Source organism: Alosa alosa, chromosome 4, assembly GCF_017589495.1.
Source record: "Alosa alosa isolate M-15738 ecotype Scorff River chromosome 4, AALO_Geno_1.1, whole genome shotgun sequence".
In the NCBI taxonomy this organism is placed as follows: Eukaryota; Metazoa; Chordata; class Actinopteri; order Clupeiformes; family Clupeidae; genus Alosa; species Alosa alosa.
Window position 1 is genome coordinate 21,620,159 of NC_063192.1, and position 15,980 is coordinate 21,636,138.

General features: G+C 41.7%; 1 protein-coding gene across 1 annotated transcript in view; it reads left to right on the forward strand.

The window, feature by feature from the left end:
* The first annotated feature begins 1,428 nt into the window (after positions 1-1,428).
* Positions 1,429-15,980, forward strand: part of kdm5c (lysine (K)-specific demethylase 5C) — a 29,538-nt gene continuing 14,986 nt past the window's right edge. Inside the window, 10 exon segments of the mRNA XM_048240890.1 lie at positions 1,429-1,851; positions 4,916-5,063; positions 5,456-5,533; positions 6,038-6,160; positions 7,847-8,017; positions 9,892-10,026; positions 12,260-12,316; positions 13,503-13,626; positions 13,834-14,102; positions 15,160-15,318. Of these exon segments, the coding sequence (XP_048096847.1) occupies positions 1,850-1,851; positions 4,916-5,063; positions 5,456-5,533; positions 6,038-6,160; positions 7,847-8,017; positions 9,892-10,026; positions 12,260-12,316; positions 13,503-13,626; positions 13,834-14,102; positions 15,160-15,318 (1,266 nt within the window). The 5' untranslated portion in view covers positions 1,429-1,849.

Consider the following 15,980-nt stretch of genomic DNA (forward strand, 5'->3'; position numbering starts at 1 on the left):
CTTAACTGCATCAAGTGTGTTGTATAGACCTGAATGTAAATATATTATCTGGTAATATTATTTAAATATTGACGATGGAATGGACTTTTTTCCTGTCTGTATTTCAGGTTTGTGTGCGTGTCAACGTACTGTATGTGCCTATGTGAGAGGACGGGAGTGTTCTTTGAAAATTGCATTTATTTGGTACACAGGATAAGGAAGGTCCATTGTTACTTTAATCCTGTGTAAGAATGTGTACATGAGAGGTGTTTTAACTATTTTATGGCAGATAACAAGTATATGACTCAATCAATTGTATATACAATATAAAACGGAATGAATACAGAGGAATATAATGTTAATATTTATTGCTTCTGAAATATAAAGTGTCCTTGCTGTGGATAACTGCTAGGCTCATGCTTGTCTTTTTATCCCATTTTCAATACTCCACTCACCCAACTAATCCATTCAACTTTTAATATTGTTTTGATTTCCACTGACTTCTCAGAACAAAATGCAATGTATCCCATCATTATAGATGGTTATGGTTACCAAAGATATCTAGGCTCAAGGATAAAAAATATATTGCAATAGTACATGATCAAGTAGTTATAGCATTAAGTTCAAGTTTATTGCCATGTGTACTCATAAAATGTATCAGTAATTACATTTCTTATAGAGTGCTTATAGGTTTAGATTTGATGACAAGTAAATTTCCCTGGTGTGGGATTAAATAAAGTCTTATTTTATGTTGGCCTAGGCCTAGAAAATTATTCCCCTGTTGGTTAAAAGTCTTGTAAGTGTGAAGTTGTGTCTACACTGACTAAAGCATTATCATTTCTACTGATATTTTATCAGCAGCCGTAACCTGCCCCGTCTTCAGTTCTGTTCTGGGACTTCAACAAACATGATTTGACACAAAAAATACATCCCATTGATTTCTCTCATTAGGAAAGACTTCAACAGGTTACATTTTTAAATAAATATTTTCATTGCCTATTTGCCACCGTGTTATTTCCTATATGAACTTCAGAGTGAAGTATGTTGTCAAAGGCTGGTTGGTCCAAGTTATTTGCATAAAAAAAAAAAAAACCTGAGAAATTAAGCTATATTCGACTGTATCTAAAATTAGACCAGCCTTCAAATGCACTTCTGCGCAAATTCAGTGACTGGTCCTACTTCTCGCAGAATCACAACAACTATTACTCCGCGTCACATTTATTAATACACATTGTAGAAATAATGTGATATTATGGCACCAGCATATTTTATCCATTGCTGGCGTGCTGACTTTTTAAATCAATACGTAATGTTTGTGTATCCATGCATTTTCTACAAAAAAATAAAATAGCTGTTAAATAAATTAGTGCGAACTATAGAAGTGGAGGGATGGTTGTACGTGTTCCCAATACACAGTCAAGTCAAGCTTTCCCAAACGATTATCAGTATATGTAGGGGTTGTGCTTAGGCAGTGATGAAACTAAGATGGCGTGTAGCACAGGCAGGATGAACGGTGGCTAACAAGCTAGCTGAACCTCTGTTACTGTTAACTTCATGGTGTGATTTATTAAATTAAACACATCATATATTGAATCAAATACAACTGGAGTGTACCTAACAAAGGATCTTATCAACGACTCTACACTTTGAATAGACACAGAGACTGCGATCGCTGGGATGGGCTGAAAAGAGGAGGCCGCAGAACTGCAGCCACCCAGAGAGTGACCCAGTGCCGAACAATAGACCCTGTGGCCATTCAAGACACCGACCAGCCAGGTCATATTTTATCAGATTGTGTCATTATTAACTCCGAATCAACAATTGTCGTTTCTGAAGAAGTACCCCGACGAAGCACCATCTATTTTACAACATGTAAGACATCAGCACACAAGCTATCATTGGTTAAACTGGGGAATATGAACATTAGCTAGCTTGGATAGACAGTTTAACGTGTGATAAACTCTTGGCATAGTGCTACAGGGCTAACGTTCGTTGGCTTGTGATAACAGGTATAATGAGAGCCTACTGGGCAAGTGATGCCTATCTGCGTTGTTTACATGTGGAAACTTGCCTGATTCATTTGAAGAAACATTGGTGGCTAGCTAGAGAATGGTTTTGTATAAACAATAACACAAAGCTAGAAGGTTAGCTGGCCAACAGACCAAAGATAACGACAGTTGCTAGCAAGCTCGTAAACGTTGGGAATAGTTGAGGAACATCAGCTACATAATCTCATGTAACGTTAATCACTCTACACGGGTGTTGTATCACATAGTGGCAAGTGTGAGCTTCTGTCATCATTCTGGTGATTGTTTGTGTTACATAGGTTTTATATGAGGTACACAGTTATCTTAATTAGCCTTGATAAAGTAACGTGACTAACTTAACGCTACCCTTTCTTCGCTAGCTAGCTAGCAAGCAACAAGAAGCTAATGTTAGCTAACAAAACAGACTGGACTCCGGTCTGACAGTCAGGGTAGCTTCTATGGCTAGACAAGGAGTTTAAACTAAGCTAGGCCCGTAATTTGGACGTTGGCTAATTTTGTAAGTGAATATCAAGGTAATAACGTAAATTGGGTAGGTAGCCAATAACCACACGAGGTATACAGGCCAGCTTACAACTTAGTTAGGACCGTAGCTCTTGAACCATTCAACATTACGTTTTTCTTATTAGCGTTGCTGACCCATTGTTGAACCAGGTATCATGTTAGATAGCCATTCAGCCAATATTAGGCAACTAACGTTAGTGTTAAAACTGGATTTCTCATGCATGTCAGGATACTTAAGTGTCGAATAACTCGTTAGTTATTAGTTAGCCTTTTACATAGCTAAATACTGAAGTTATCGTTGGCACCAGAAGAATCGCTCATGCTAGACTCGATCTATAGCTAGCTCACCATTATTCAGAACTTGTGTACGTGCAGAGGTACCCTGACCTGCATAAGGCTAACCATCCGGGGTTTTTTTTTATGGGCAGGAGAAATGCCCATCTCCAAACGTAGTCGGTTATAGTTTGCTAACGGTATTATATCAAACTGCGTTATTTAAATGCGTTTATGAAGAGTTTATGACATTATTGAATACTGCGTGTGTGAAAGCGTTAAAGGCTCAGTTTAAGTCTGAAATGCATGGCGTCCCTTGTGTTTATGTGAGAGGCGGCCTTTCGTCGATGAATTCGGGCCCTGGGGAGAATATCCGCTTGTCAGCTTAGGCCTTGTTTGGATATTTCGTCCTTTTAACGAAACATTGGCTTTTTTGCCTGGGGTACGTATAATATTGTCCTCTCTTTCTTGATGGCAATCTCGTGGATGATAAGATTGCTATGCTGAACTCAAAGATGTTTGTGTTGTTTGCTACTTCTGTTGATATATTTATGGTCGCTTTTCATCCGGTCGGCGTTATTTAATCACTTGAGAGATGTGCATACATCTCTTCTAACAGGCCTTTAGGAACATAAATAACGTTCCTGGTAGGTTTACCTAACAGATTTGGGGAATAATTAAATAATTTGTACCTGAAGTGATCAGGTCAGGGCCTCTAATAGACAATGTTGTCTTGCCCCTCCCCCATTTTCCGTAACCAAGGTTTGGAAGAGGTATTTGGGTTGAATAAGAAGTCTTTGAACTGAACTTAAACATTTTGTTTGGCCTTTTTCGCTGTCATGGTGAAGTGGTTCTTGTTTGAATGTGTGTTTGGTATGGCTAGAAGTTTTTAGTACAGTTCATGGCCTGACAGACTAATCAGCCAGGTTTTCTGGCCATGTGAGTCTTTCTTCTTTGTTCCTCACACCAATCAAGGATGTTGTTGTTTATGGGCTCTAGCTATCATTCAAATGCATTTTAATTTTGAAATGCTGACATTTAGGGTGGAGAGCTTTGTTTTCATGCTAAGCTCCAGGCACTAGTCCTTATGTCCATATGTAGCCCTTGCTAGAAAAACTCAGTTAGCTGGAATTTGGATACTGTTAAAGGCCTACGGGGTCAAGCTATACCTTTTCTGAGTAATCATGAATTACAGTAGTTGGTGGTCATGTTTTTGCTAGACACTGTGTAAGAAGTTGTTATACTAAAGTTATATTGGGCTAAATCACTTGGCCCTTGCTGCAGCTACATGTTCTTTGTCAAGCCCAGCTTTCTATGGAAAGTCAAAGGAGGCTCGGGTCAGATCACATGCTGGTTTGTTTCGTAGTTGTCTTCGATCTGGGTTGCCTTCCTGTTTGTTATGGTCTCTGTTAAATCACATTCAAATTGCCTAGTCAGCACAGCGTATGTTTAAAGGTAACAGCGAGTTGACTACTTCAGATTAACATTTCAGTTCAGAATCTGCTTTAAGAGACTTTCAGTAGGGACATAACATCTTGGATGCTTGCCTTTACACCCTCCTCGTTCTCTAGTTTTCTATCAGTGTGTGATCAGATGCCTATGAACTTCCCTTTTTTAGCATGAGGCTCTCTTTCTCCTTCGCCCCTCTAGGCCTGTGCCGTCTGAAGGCCTGTCAGCATAAAAAAGACAGAATGTAGTTTTTCTATATACTAAATCTCCTTCATTTGAACTACATTAGCTAATTAATTTAGGGGATTACCTTTTGCTCAGTCTTTGTATGAGATTAAGTGCAGCTCTTCTCCCCTAAACCAGAGACACTCTCTTGTGGCCATAGTGCTACGCTACGCTAGTCTGTAATGATGGCATTCTCTGATGTAGCTTATTGCCTTGTTTGAAAAAAAGAATCTTTTTAATAATTCTTTTTTTTTTTTTTACTCTTGAATTTATTTTAAGGTGATCAGATTATGATGATCATGTTTGCCTTCTTTTTTTGTTTTGTCCAAGCTGGAAGATCAGGGTCATGTTTTGCTAAACAAGCAATTGTGTAGCGGGACGTTGGAACTCTTAACTTCTAGGCTAACTGATCCTTAAACGTGGCACTTCTCTGTTGTCAGGGCGATGGAGGCCGAGGAGTTTGTGCCGCCGCCAGAGTGTCCAGTCTTCGAGCCGTCATGGGAAGAGTTCGCCGACCCGCTGGGGTACATCGCCAAGATCCGTCCAATCGCAGAGAAGTCCGGAATCTGCAAGATCAGACCACCTGCTGTAAGCTCAGACTCATCTTTGTTGTTGTTGTTGTTGTTTTTATTTGTTTTCCTTTGATTGGATACCATACAGAAAACATTCATGTGTATTATCAGTATCAGGTTGACCACGGTCAGTAAAAATACATGGTACCATATAATTTAAAGAAAGTGTAACAGTTCAATTAATATACAGTAGTCCTGTGGTATACATTCTGATGAGGTGTCTGTTTTTAGATGCAAAATAACTCAATTTGTTGCAAATGTCACGTGTGGGCTTGAGTTCGGTACTAATGCATCAGAAGCAGACTACCTTGTGTGGAAGTCCTTCCTGCTTCACTGCACCAGAAACTGCACCATCCCTGAATCATATGATGTCTCTTCTCTTTCATCATTTGTGTTTGTCTCTCCCAGGACTGGCAGCCGCCATTTGCTGTTGAGGTTGACAACTTTCGCTTCACCCCCCGAATACAGAGACTCAATGAGCTGGAGGTCTGTCTCGAATCGTTGTTTATTTTTGGTGTATGTGTATCTTGTGTACATTCCTTTGCCCTCCTTAAAAAAACAATAACAGTATCTTTCGAGGAAGTGTGCTTTTTTTTCTGAATACTTTTGATCTATTGTTCTAGTACACTTGGCCAAGCAGTAAATTGTAAACATTTCACATTTCTTCTACCAATTTGAGGAAATGAAGCTAACCAATGCTAGAGAGATACAGTTAAAATTATCATATTAAAATGATCATAACCCTACTAAGATGGAAAAACAAACCTAAGCATATTCAAGCGCAGTACATGTGTTGCTCTAGATGTTCTAGCAGTAAAACTGATGACAGATGTCGTGTGTGTGTGTGTGCGCGCGCGCGTTTGTGTGTGTGTGTGCGTGTGTGTGTGTGTGCGCGCGCACGCCAGTGCCAGTATGGGGGAGATTTCACGTGTTTGTGTGAGAGAGAATGCAAATGCCTGATGAGCCTTTCCCCTCCTGGCCTGTCCCTAGGCTGAAACGCGAGTGAAGCTCAACTATCTGGACCGGATCGCCAAATTCTGGGAGATTCAGGCGTCCTCCCTCAAGATTCCTAACATAGAGAGGCGCATCCTGGACCTTTACAGCCTGTCAAAGGTACAGTCTGGACACGCAGAGATGGAGAGAGATCATGGTGATCCGCTGCGTGAGCACACATAAATACTAGGGGTGTAACTGTACACAGAAGTCACGGTTTGGTTCATACATCGGTTTGGACATCACGGTTCGGTACAATGGAGGGAAAAGCAAAACAAAAATGCAGAAAGCAATTTTTTTCTTTTATTGTGCATGTTTTAGGCTGTACCACCCAGTGTCCTACAGTCTCTTCCCCGAGCTATCTGCAACAGCCTGAAGTGTGTAAGATGTAGGCTAAACAGTACAATAAGTACCCAGACTCCATCTATAACTTGTAAACAAAATAAGACAATCGGCTATAAAACTGAAAATAGGCCTACAGCATCTCTTATTTCTGAAAGTGCAAATTACATAGAATAATGATTTTTAAAAATCCACTTAAGCAAGACCTTCAACATTTGTGTTTAGTTGTATATGGAAGGATCTACAATTTGCCTCAATATTTTTCAGTGTGTGTACAGTAATAATCTACTAACTGTGAAAATATCACACTATTTTGCCTTTAAAAAAAAAAAAACGAAATTGCTCCTTTCATTTCATAAACAGACTACAACTACAAGTCATGTGACTTTGCCCTTCGACGTTAACTCACCATAGCATAATTTGTTTATTAGCCTGGTTAGCATTGACACTTTCTTTTACTGTCTATGCACTTAACACTACCATCTCCTCATGTGAGAAGTTACAAGTTACCCTAACATAAAGGTAATTACCACGTGATTTACATAGCTTTCTGTCATTACGAAATAATTTAATTTAAGCCATAGGTTTTGGCCCTATTTGTTTGTTTGTTTTTTTTCTCGTTTCAGTCATTGGTAGCCTACATCATCTGGGTGATGGCTTCGAATATGTGTAGCATGTTCGATATATTTCCACTTACATACCCAACAACTGCTGACACACAACTCCAACACACAGTTTCATCTTATCCACCACTCTCTCGTCTGTACTACTGTAACTGAAGTTCTCAAACTTGCGATCTTAAAGAGACCAGCGGATCCTCCAACTCTTGTGGGTCGCCACCACTCGCTTAGTGCTGCTATCTCTGACTGACTGACTCGACCGACGACCTGAGAAAAAAATAACATGGGCGCCAATCAGAGCTTCAGAGCTAAGGCGAGGCTACAGATTAGCGTTAGGTGTCGCTAAAGAACTCTCGTACTTAACAGTAATTGCGCATTACATTAATTAATTCGCAAGTTTTATGTATTTTTATACCGTGTATTCTCTGTGTAAATTCATGCACCGAACCGTGACGCCCGTACCGTTTCGGTTCAATACGAATACATGAACCGTTACACCCCTAATGAATACACAAAAGATGGAATGTGTTTATCAATACTATGCAGAGAGGTTGAAGGCAGACACACTGACTCATTAATGGGAAAAATAAACATGCAGTTCAAATCAACATTGCGGCTTCTGCCCATCTGGCTGATTTATATGAGCTGGAGTACTGATAGGATTTTAAATGGTGCAGTCTTGGTTAAAGCTGTTTAAACTACATTACCCAGACTCCTCCTTGTTGACAGAGTCTATGCAGGACAGCATGGCTATAGTCTGCCATAGAGGTCATTGACAGGATCCTTGGCCTTGCCATTGATTTAAAGTGAGTCTCGTGTGTGTGTGTGTGTCTTTGTCTTGCAGATCGTTACGGAAGAGGGGGGCTTTGAGCTGGTCAGTAAGGAGCGGCGATGGGCCCGCGTGGCTCAGAAGTTGGGGTACCCCCCGGGCAAGAACATTGGCTCCCTCCTAAGGTCGCACTACGAGAGGATCGTCTACCCCTTTGAGATGTTCCAGTCTGGCGCCAGCCTACCGGTAGCGCCTCTCTCTCTCTCCTTTCTCTTTTTCCGTCACTGTCATCATTTATATTGCACTAAATTGGAATATGCTTTGAATATGAATTTGAATAAATAATTTTCTGCTATATACACTACAGTGCATGCGGTTGTAGAGGGAGAGTGGCATGTTGGGGAATGCACTTACACAAACTGACATGGCCACTGGGAGGGGTAGTTAAAATGTATAATTCAGTTTCATGCACCACCATTGGTGACCTATATTGAGAGCAAACGAATGAATGAAGCCCTAAGTGGCATAGATTCAGACAGAGTTTTGCGGTGTGTTGAGCCATGCAACTGAACTGGGGTGTGTGTCTGTAAACAGACGTGACCCGGTTGAATGGTTTATGAAGTGCTGTGTGTGTAATGTGTCAGACATCTCGTCCTTTGGTGATATATTACACCCCAGTGGTGAGGTCACAGTGGTTGAGTAAACACCAAAAGCACATTACTCACCCAGGGACAAAAAAGTTTGTCAGACAGACCCCTCAAGGTTTACTTAGAGCAACGATGCATGGTGACTCATCTTTGAGCCTCTGACAAGGATGTTCATGAGGAATTCAATATATGTATTTCTTAGTGCTGTCAAAAGAGCGCATTCATTTCGATTAATTAATTGCAGAAAGAATAATGTGTTAAAAAAAAAATGAACGCTGATTAATTGCATTTCGTAGTGACATTTGACCCAGTGCAGTCTGGCTACTGCGACTGAAGGAGGCAGATGAGAGCACTGCTAGGTCCTGTGAATGAAACATTTAGTCTACATTTAAAAAAACGCCTAGACCACTCCTGTTGACGGGAGTATCATTCTCTACTATTTCTGCAGTAAGGAATTTACATTGCCTACCATAGGAGTTCGTCGAGTCTGAAGTATCACCTCCATGCAAAGGAATCCGGAGTTAGCACACCTCTTGATGAAAATAATGCTAGCCGCTAGCCGTATTGTTTACTTGGCCTACCCTATGACCCACTAACTAACTAACCGACCAACTCCCTTACTAAATCGACTACATTTGTTGTACACTTGAAACAAAATGTGTAAACTTCACAAGTATGTTGAAGGTGGTTACATTTATTTCTTACGTTTATTCCAATAACTTCACACATTACATTTCCGTTCGGACTTGTACGCTGCTTTTCTTTGTCTCGTTTTTCCTACTATTTAGTTTCGATCTTTTTCTACTCGACTACTTGAACTGCTCTATTTCTTATCCTGGACTGCCACCTACTGGATAGAAAAGGCAACAACATAGTAATTATGTGAATAAAATCTACATGTTTGAATGGCCAAAAAAAGGACAAAATCATGGGGGGTATACCACACATTACCTTGGTGTTAAGGGACTGCACATGTCATTGACAGTGAGTGGAAACTTCAATCATTTGCATTTATCATGCTAAAAATCTGACCAGGCACTACGCTGGAAATGGGGAAATTATAATAAAAGAGAGGGACGTTGAACTCTCCATTGATTCACTCGTCTGCCAAAATAGTTTTTAAAATGTGTTCATAGAAAAAATGGATGCATGCGGATTCATTTAGATTAATTAATCACAGAGTATGTGATTAATTTGATTATTTTTTTTAATCGCCTCACACCCATAGTATTTATCTCAAACTTGCCAAACATTTTCATTTTGAAAGTGTGTGTGTGTGTAGATTGAGACATGTTTGACTGGGCTTGCTTCAATGCATGTGTCAGAGTGAGCCAGATGATCTTGCTGACTAAAACATCGGAACCTGCAAATGTTCCCTACAGACCAGGAAGTAAAAAAAAAAAAGTGTTGTGTTTAGTGAAACTCACTATCGTTTCCCTCATCCAAGCTCTTGTCTTCTATGCTCTTGGGCAGACGTGTAAGCCGCGGCCCTTTGACAGTGAAGAGGTGGACAGGGAGTACAAGCCCCACTCCATTCCCCTGCGCCAATCCGTCCAGCCCTCCAAGATGAGCAGCTATGGACGACGGGCCAATCGGCTGCAGCCGGAGGTGAGTGACATGTTCCTTCACTATGGGGATGGAACACTGAATGGCCCTCCCATTTAGCTGCTCCCTTAACAGAACCCTCACTCATTTGTTTTTGTTTTTTCTGCACATGAAACTGTGAACTCAAAGTTGTCAAAGGAAGTCTTGTGATGTAGTTTTCTTTAAGATGACATTATGGAATAACAATAACATTTAACATAAATTAAATGTAACTAGAATTAAATCTAAACTATCAGATTTAAACTAAAATTAATACAATCTAAAACGGGTCAGTATCCACCTAAGCATAGGTGGATTCCATGCAGTCTAGGTGTCATCACAGCTGTACACGAGATGTACCTAAAGGCAGAATGAATTTACTTTAACATATCCAGTTTATTTTCCCTTTAAAATGTATTGTTCTAAATGTAAATGTAGATATTACAGTATGTTCCCAAACAAAGTGTCTACACTCTGTAACTATGACTCTCCAATCTTATGCCGATTCCAAGTTTTTCAAGGTTTCATAGAGATGTGAAGCAGATCTGATTACTAGCCTGTTCCACACGTCATTTTAGGGTGAGCTTACCCTTGCTCAATTAGTTACACAACATCAGGATTGTCAGGTTTGTAAAACTACAGATTACGAAGCACACATGTTATTTAAAACTCAGGGATTTCATTTCTGCGTAATAGATTGCATCTAAATAGATTTTCTTTTTAGTCGTGAAACCTTTTAAAACATTAGCTGTGAAGTTTATTATTATGTATCAATAATAAGAGGAAGCTGTTTGTTTAGCTGTTTTGTTCTGTCTCTCACAATAACAACCCTAAAGATGTAGAAGTCAGGGTGAACATGCCGATGCATAGGTATGCTTCTGCTGGATCCATGAATCCTCCCCCTCACTGCTCTCCTGGCCATCTGATTGGCCCACGCTTCTCATCAGCCGGCGCTGATGATGCACTCCAGAGTCGTCCCAGCATGCTTTGCTATCTATGTGCTGCAATGTTCTCCAAAATGCATTTGTCCAGTGGATCTGTCCCCTGCTCCATCCTCTTCTGTCTCTGCTCTCTCTCACTACACACTTTTAAACACACACACACACACACACACACACACACACACACACATTGACAGTAACACTGTCTTGACATTTGAGGGAAAATAAGTGAGCATTCCACATATTATATTAATTTGAAGTATCTGGAAGAAAAACTACACAGCCACACATCCAGTACATACGTTTGTATGTTTACAAATGTAATTTCAGTTTTATTATAGTCCTCTCTAGTTCCTCACTCCCACGCCCATGTTCATCTGTGCTGTGATCATCACCATGGGAATCCATAGTCGGCTTCTGTCTCCACCATTTCACTGTTGACTTTATCGGTCTGCTTCCCATGTCTATCATTTGTGTATCCTCCATTAGCTAGTATTGGTTGGCCAAATGGATTCACTCGCACAATGTGTCTCCTGTGTGGTAGAGCCATGCAATTGAAGTGGGGCTTGTGTAATTGTGGAGCTTTTGTAGAATCTCAATGATTACTCTGGAATATATTATTTAGTGTAAATCTGCCTCAGATGAAAGCCTGACTGAATAGTGCACAAAATGTCCACAAAATGTCCCTCCGCTCTTCCAGAGTTATCTAGCTCTTAAGAAGATTATGGAGAATATGTAGCTCTCTTGAGGTGATTGATCACAATAATCCATATTCTCTGCAAACCCATTTAAATTGGTAGGTCATTTGTTTGTGATCAGTGAGTTCAAATGAGATTTAAATCAAATAATAAAAACAGTTAAATAGCCATCAGTTTTCTTGGCCCTAATAATGGACATTAAAGCTCAAGGAAAATCTCAACAGTTGGACTACTTCCTCTGTGCACTATGCCAACTCTTGTGTGATGTCGGTGTGTGGATTTCAACTGTATATATGTGCCCTTAATTAATCTCCCCCTCCCCCTCAGTGAATGCAAATGTTAATGAAATTTAGGTGTCCTTGTCATTGTCAACAACACACACATTCTCTCTCTCTCTCTCACACACACACACACACACACACACACACACACACACACACTTTTGTTCTTCTCCAGTTTTGTCTTTATCCCTAAACCATCTTTTTGTCGAGAAACGTCGTTTTTTTTCCTTCCCCTCTCCGCCATCTTTCCCCCCCTCCCTCTGTCGTCCATTCTCTCCATCAGTTCTCTCTCTTCTTTTTCTCAGTCCATTGTTGCTGTTGTTGTCTTCCCATGCAGGGTGCGGAAGATCCGAACCCCCACCCCCCCACCACAGGCTCTCAACACATCTCCTCGGTACTGCCTCTCTCTATCACTCTCTAACTCTTCTTTCATATCCTCTCTATCTATCTATCTATCTCTCTCTCTCTCTCTCTCTCTCTCTCTCTCTCTCTCTCTCTCTCTCTCTCTCTCTCTCTCTCTCTCTCTCTCTCTCTCTCTCTCTCTCTGAGAGTTGAACTAATCCAGCCTCCACCATGTGGCTCCTCTCCACTCGTCTCGCTCTGACGTGACCAAACTACCGCACCCCCTACTTCCTCTTTGTCTGTCCATTGTTTGGGGCATCAGAGTGGCTCCATTCACGACTTGCTGCTGTGTGTCAGCTGGTGATAATGCAGTCCTGTCCTCTGTCCCTCATAGCATCTGTGTTGGTGTGATTGTCTGCTGTCTTTGGTCGCGCACACACAAACACACACTACTTCCTCACCCTACTCATAACCCACCGTTCTCTCTGACTCTTTCAGCCATTGCTTGTCCTAACTTGAACAGCACTGATATTAACACCACTGCTTCCTCGTGATGTTTGTGTGTGTGCGCGAGTGCTTGAGAGCGAGAGAGAGAGAGGTGTGTGTGTGTGTGTGTGCGAGTGAAAGATGTGCTTGTACATTTGTTTATGAGAGAGTGGGGTGTATGTTTGTTTTGAGTGTGTGTGTGTTGGTGCTGCTTCCTGGGCTGGTCTGTGTTTTCCCCCTGTTAACCCCGTTGTGCTCCTCTGCTGCTGTGTCAGTCACATGTTGCTTCAGACACTTTTGTTTTTTGTAAGCTGCTGTGGTGCCCTTCTGTTTGAGTGCATCTCTGTGGAGGAACCTCAGGGTCAGAAGTTTCAGGAACCATTACAACCTTTGGAACTATTAGAAACTACTGCATGGACAATAAAGGACAGGAGAATAGTCACGTCATGCATTCACACAAATCAAGCAAACAGGCCTGTAACGATTTTCACATAAACACAGATGATCCAATGATGGCAAATTAAAAAACGGACATTGACTGACAGGATATTATATCATTATAGACTCAGCTCCCAGTGATTGACACTCATTCAGACTTATCAGCATTAGTCAGTGTTAAGTGTGGGTGGAAGTTAGATGTAGACTAGCTGTTGGCCAGTGTTGAGCGTGGGTGTAGGTTAGGTGTAGCTGTCAGATTTAGCTTGGTCCCTGCTCCACCTGCTGTTCCTGATGTGGGTTCTGTGTTCTTCCAGCCGGAACCCACTGAGGAGGACATCGAGAAGAACCCTGAGCTGAAGAAGCTGCAGATCTACGGAGCCGGACCCAAGATGATGGGGCTCGGCCTGGTGCCCCGAGATAAGGGCACCCGCAAGAAAGGTACTGAAGCGTGTGTGTGTGTGTGTGTCTCGGCATATATATGTGTTTATTGCTGCAGTAATCAAATACGGTTCCCTCTTTGGAGGCTAATTAAGAGTTTCTGCTTTAAACTAAAGCCTTCCTGAAAACTTGAACATGCTCAAAGCTGAAATGGTGAAAGTCGACTCAAAAGTCCAAACCGTATCAAACCTGCCCGCTATCCCTCAGACGAGCTGCCTCAGACGTTGACGGTGCGTGACGGCGGGGCCGTGGTTAAGGAGGAGCCCGGCGAGATGCGGGTCTCAGAGGGGGACCCCAACATCCCGGTGCCCCCTCCCAGCCTTACGGTGAAGGAGGAGGTAAAGCGCGAGGAGGCGGACGGGGACGTGAGCCTGAAGGAGGCGCCGGAAGAGGAGGAGGAGGATGAGTCCGGGGGAGACGAACCCTGCACCAAGATGACCATGAGGCTCAGGCGCAACATCAACAACCCACAGTTTGTGAGTGTGCCTCAGGAGGTGGGCTAGTGGCTCAACACTCACACAGATACACACGTACACGCATGAACACACGCATAGATACATGCATTCAATTCATTCAAGTGTCAAAACTGCAGTTTTCTGAGTATCGAAACAGTTTTGCAGTTTTTGAGGAAATATTTGCAGTTCTTATGCAGGAAATACAGTATTTTTGACACTGAAAACTGGAAACTGTATTGTACTGCATAGTAGCCTACTGTAGGTTTACTGCAGAAATGCAGTATTTTGGACATGAAAATACTAAGGTACTGCACTTTATTGTACTATAACACTTTAAAAACTGCAGTTATTTTTTGTAGGGGAGGTTATTTGGTAATATTGGTAAATGCTGCAGATACACAGATCTACATAAAACATATATTAATTTACTTTGAAGTGACTAGGGCTAGTTTGCAGCATGACATTTTATTGTGCATATTAATAAATTGCACTTAATAACGCAAAATTATTTTTTATCTGATTACTGGATTAATCGATGAAATAATCGCTAGAATACTCGATTTCAAAAAGAATCGATAGCTGCAGTGCAGCCCTACACATATCGCCTTGTCTGTCTACCTGTATGTCATACTTCCTGTCATCACCATTGTCTTAAGTCGAACCTCGAGCTTTAAAACTTTATTTCCTCCTGATATCATAACCCCCTCTCTCCAGTTGTCTCATTCTCTTTCTCTCTCTCTCTCTTCTCATACTCTTTCTCTCCTTGTTTCTTCCCTCATTCTCTTTCTCTCTACGTTATTTCTCTCTTTCCTTATTCTCTTTCCCTTTCTTTCTCTCTTCCCTCATTCTCTTTCTCTCTGCGTTCTCTTTCTCTCTTCCCTCTCTTTCTCTCTTCCCTCATTCTCTTTCTCTCTTCCCTCTCTTTCTCTCTTCCCTCATTCTCTTTCTCTCTGCGTTCTCTTTCTCTCTTCCCTCGTTCTCTTTCTCTCTTCCCTCATTCTCTTTTCCTTTCTTTCTCTCTTCTCTCTTTAGTCTCCCTCTGTTTTGCGTCTCACTCCGTTTTTGATCCTCCCCTCAGGTGGACTCGTTTGTGTGTCGGATGTGTGGTCGTGGCGACGACGACGAGAAGCTGTTGCTGTGCGACGGTTGTGATGACAACTACCACACTTTCTGCCTCCTGCCCCCCCTCACAGACCCCCCCAAGGGCAACTGGCGATGTCCGAAGTGTGTGGCCGAGGTAAGAATCACACTCATATTTCCACTTCCATGTAACGAGTAGGCTTGGGTATCGAATATCGAGTATTGGTTGGAACGGGGACTATCTTTGCGATTTCTCGGAATCGTTCAAAAGTTTAAATTTCGATTCCTACTTTCGATTCCCAGTCCACGGACCGGAAGAAGAAACGGCTGAACACGAACGAAGAAGCGCATAGTTCATAGAATTAAAATTCATGGAGAATGTCAGACTATTTCATTCAGAAAGCACGGTTCCCGCGGATCCCTAAAAAGTCTTAAATACAACTGAATTTTCGAAAGAGAGGTATAAAATGTGCGTATGGGACCGCCAGCGAGTGCAAGAGAGCGAGTGATGTCTCCATCCAGTTTTGTGTATTTAAAACACAATTGTATAAGTGACTAGGCTATTAGGCTACGGGAGGAAGTGTAGTGGTTGCAGAGTGAAGATGTTTTTCACGGTTTGGTTGAAGGTGTGAAAACGGTAATAATACAGTAGGCCTATGTACAAAATAATATGCCTGACGCTTTTTACGGGTGTAGCTGTGGCCCGAGATAGACACAGGTAGCCTACGGGAATGAGGGAGCCTATGGTAGAATGAGCTGGAGAAAGAGTTGGTAAGCCAGTTAGCGATAGGTTGGCCATATGTTCGAATTTAGGCGGAC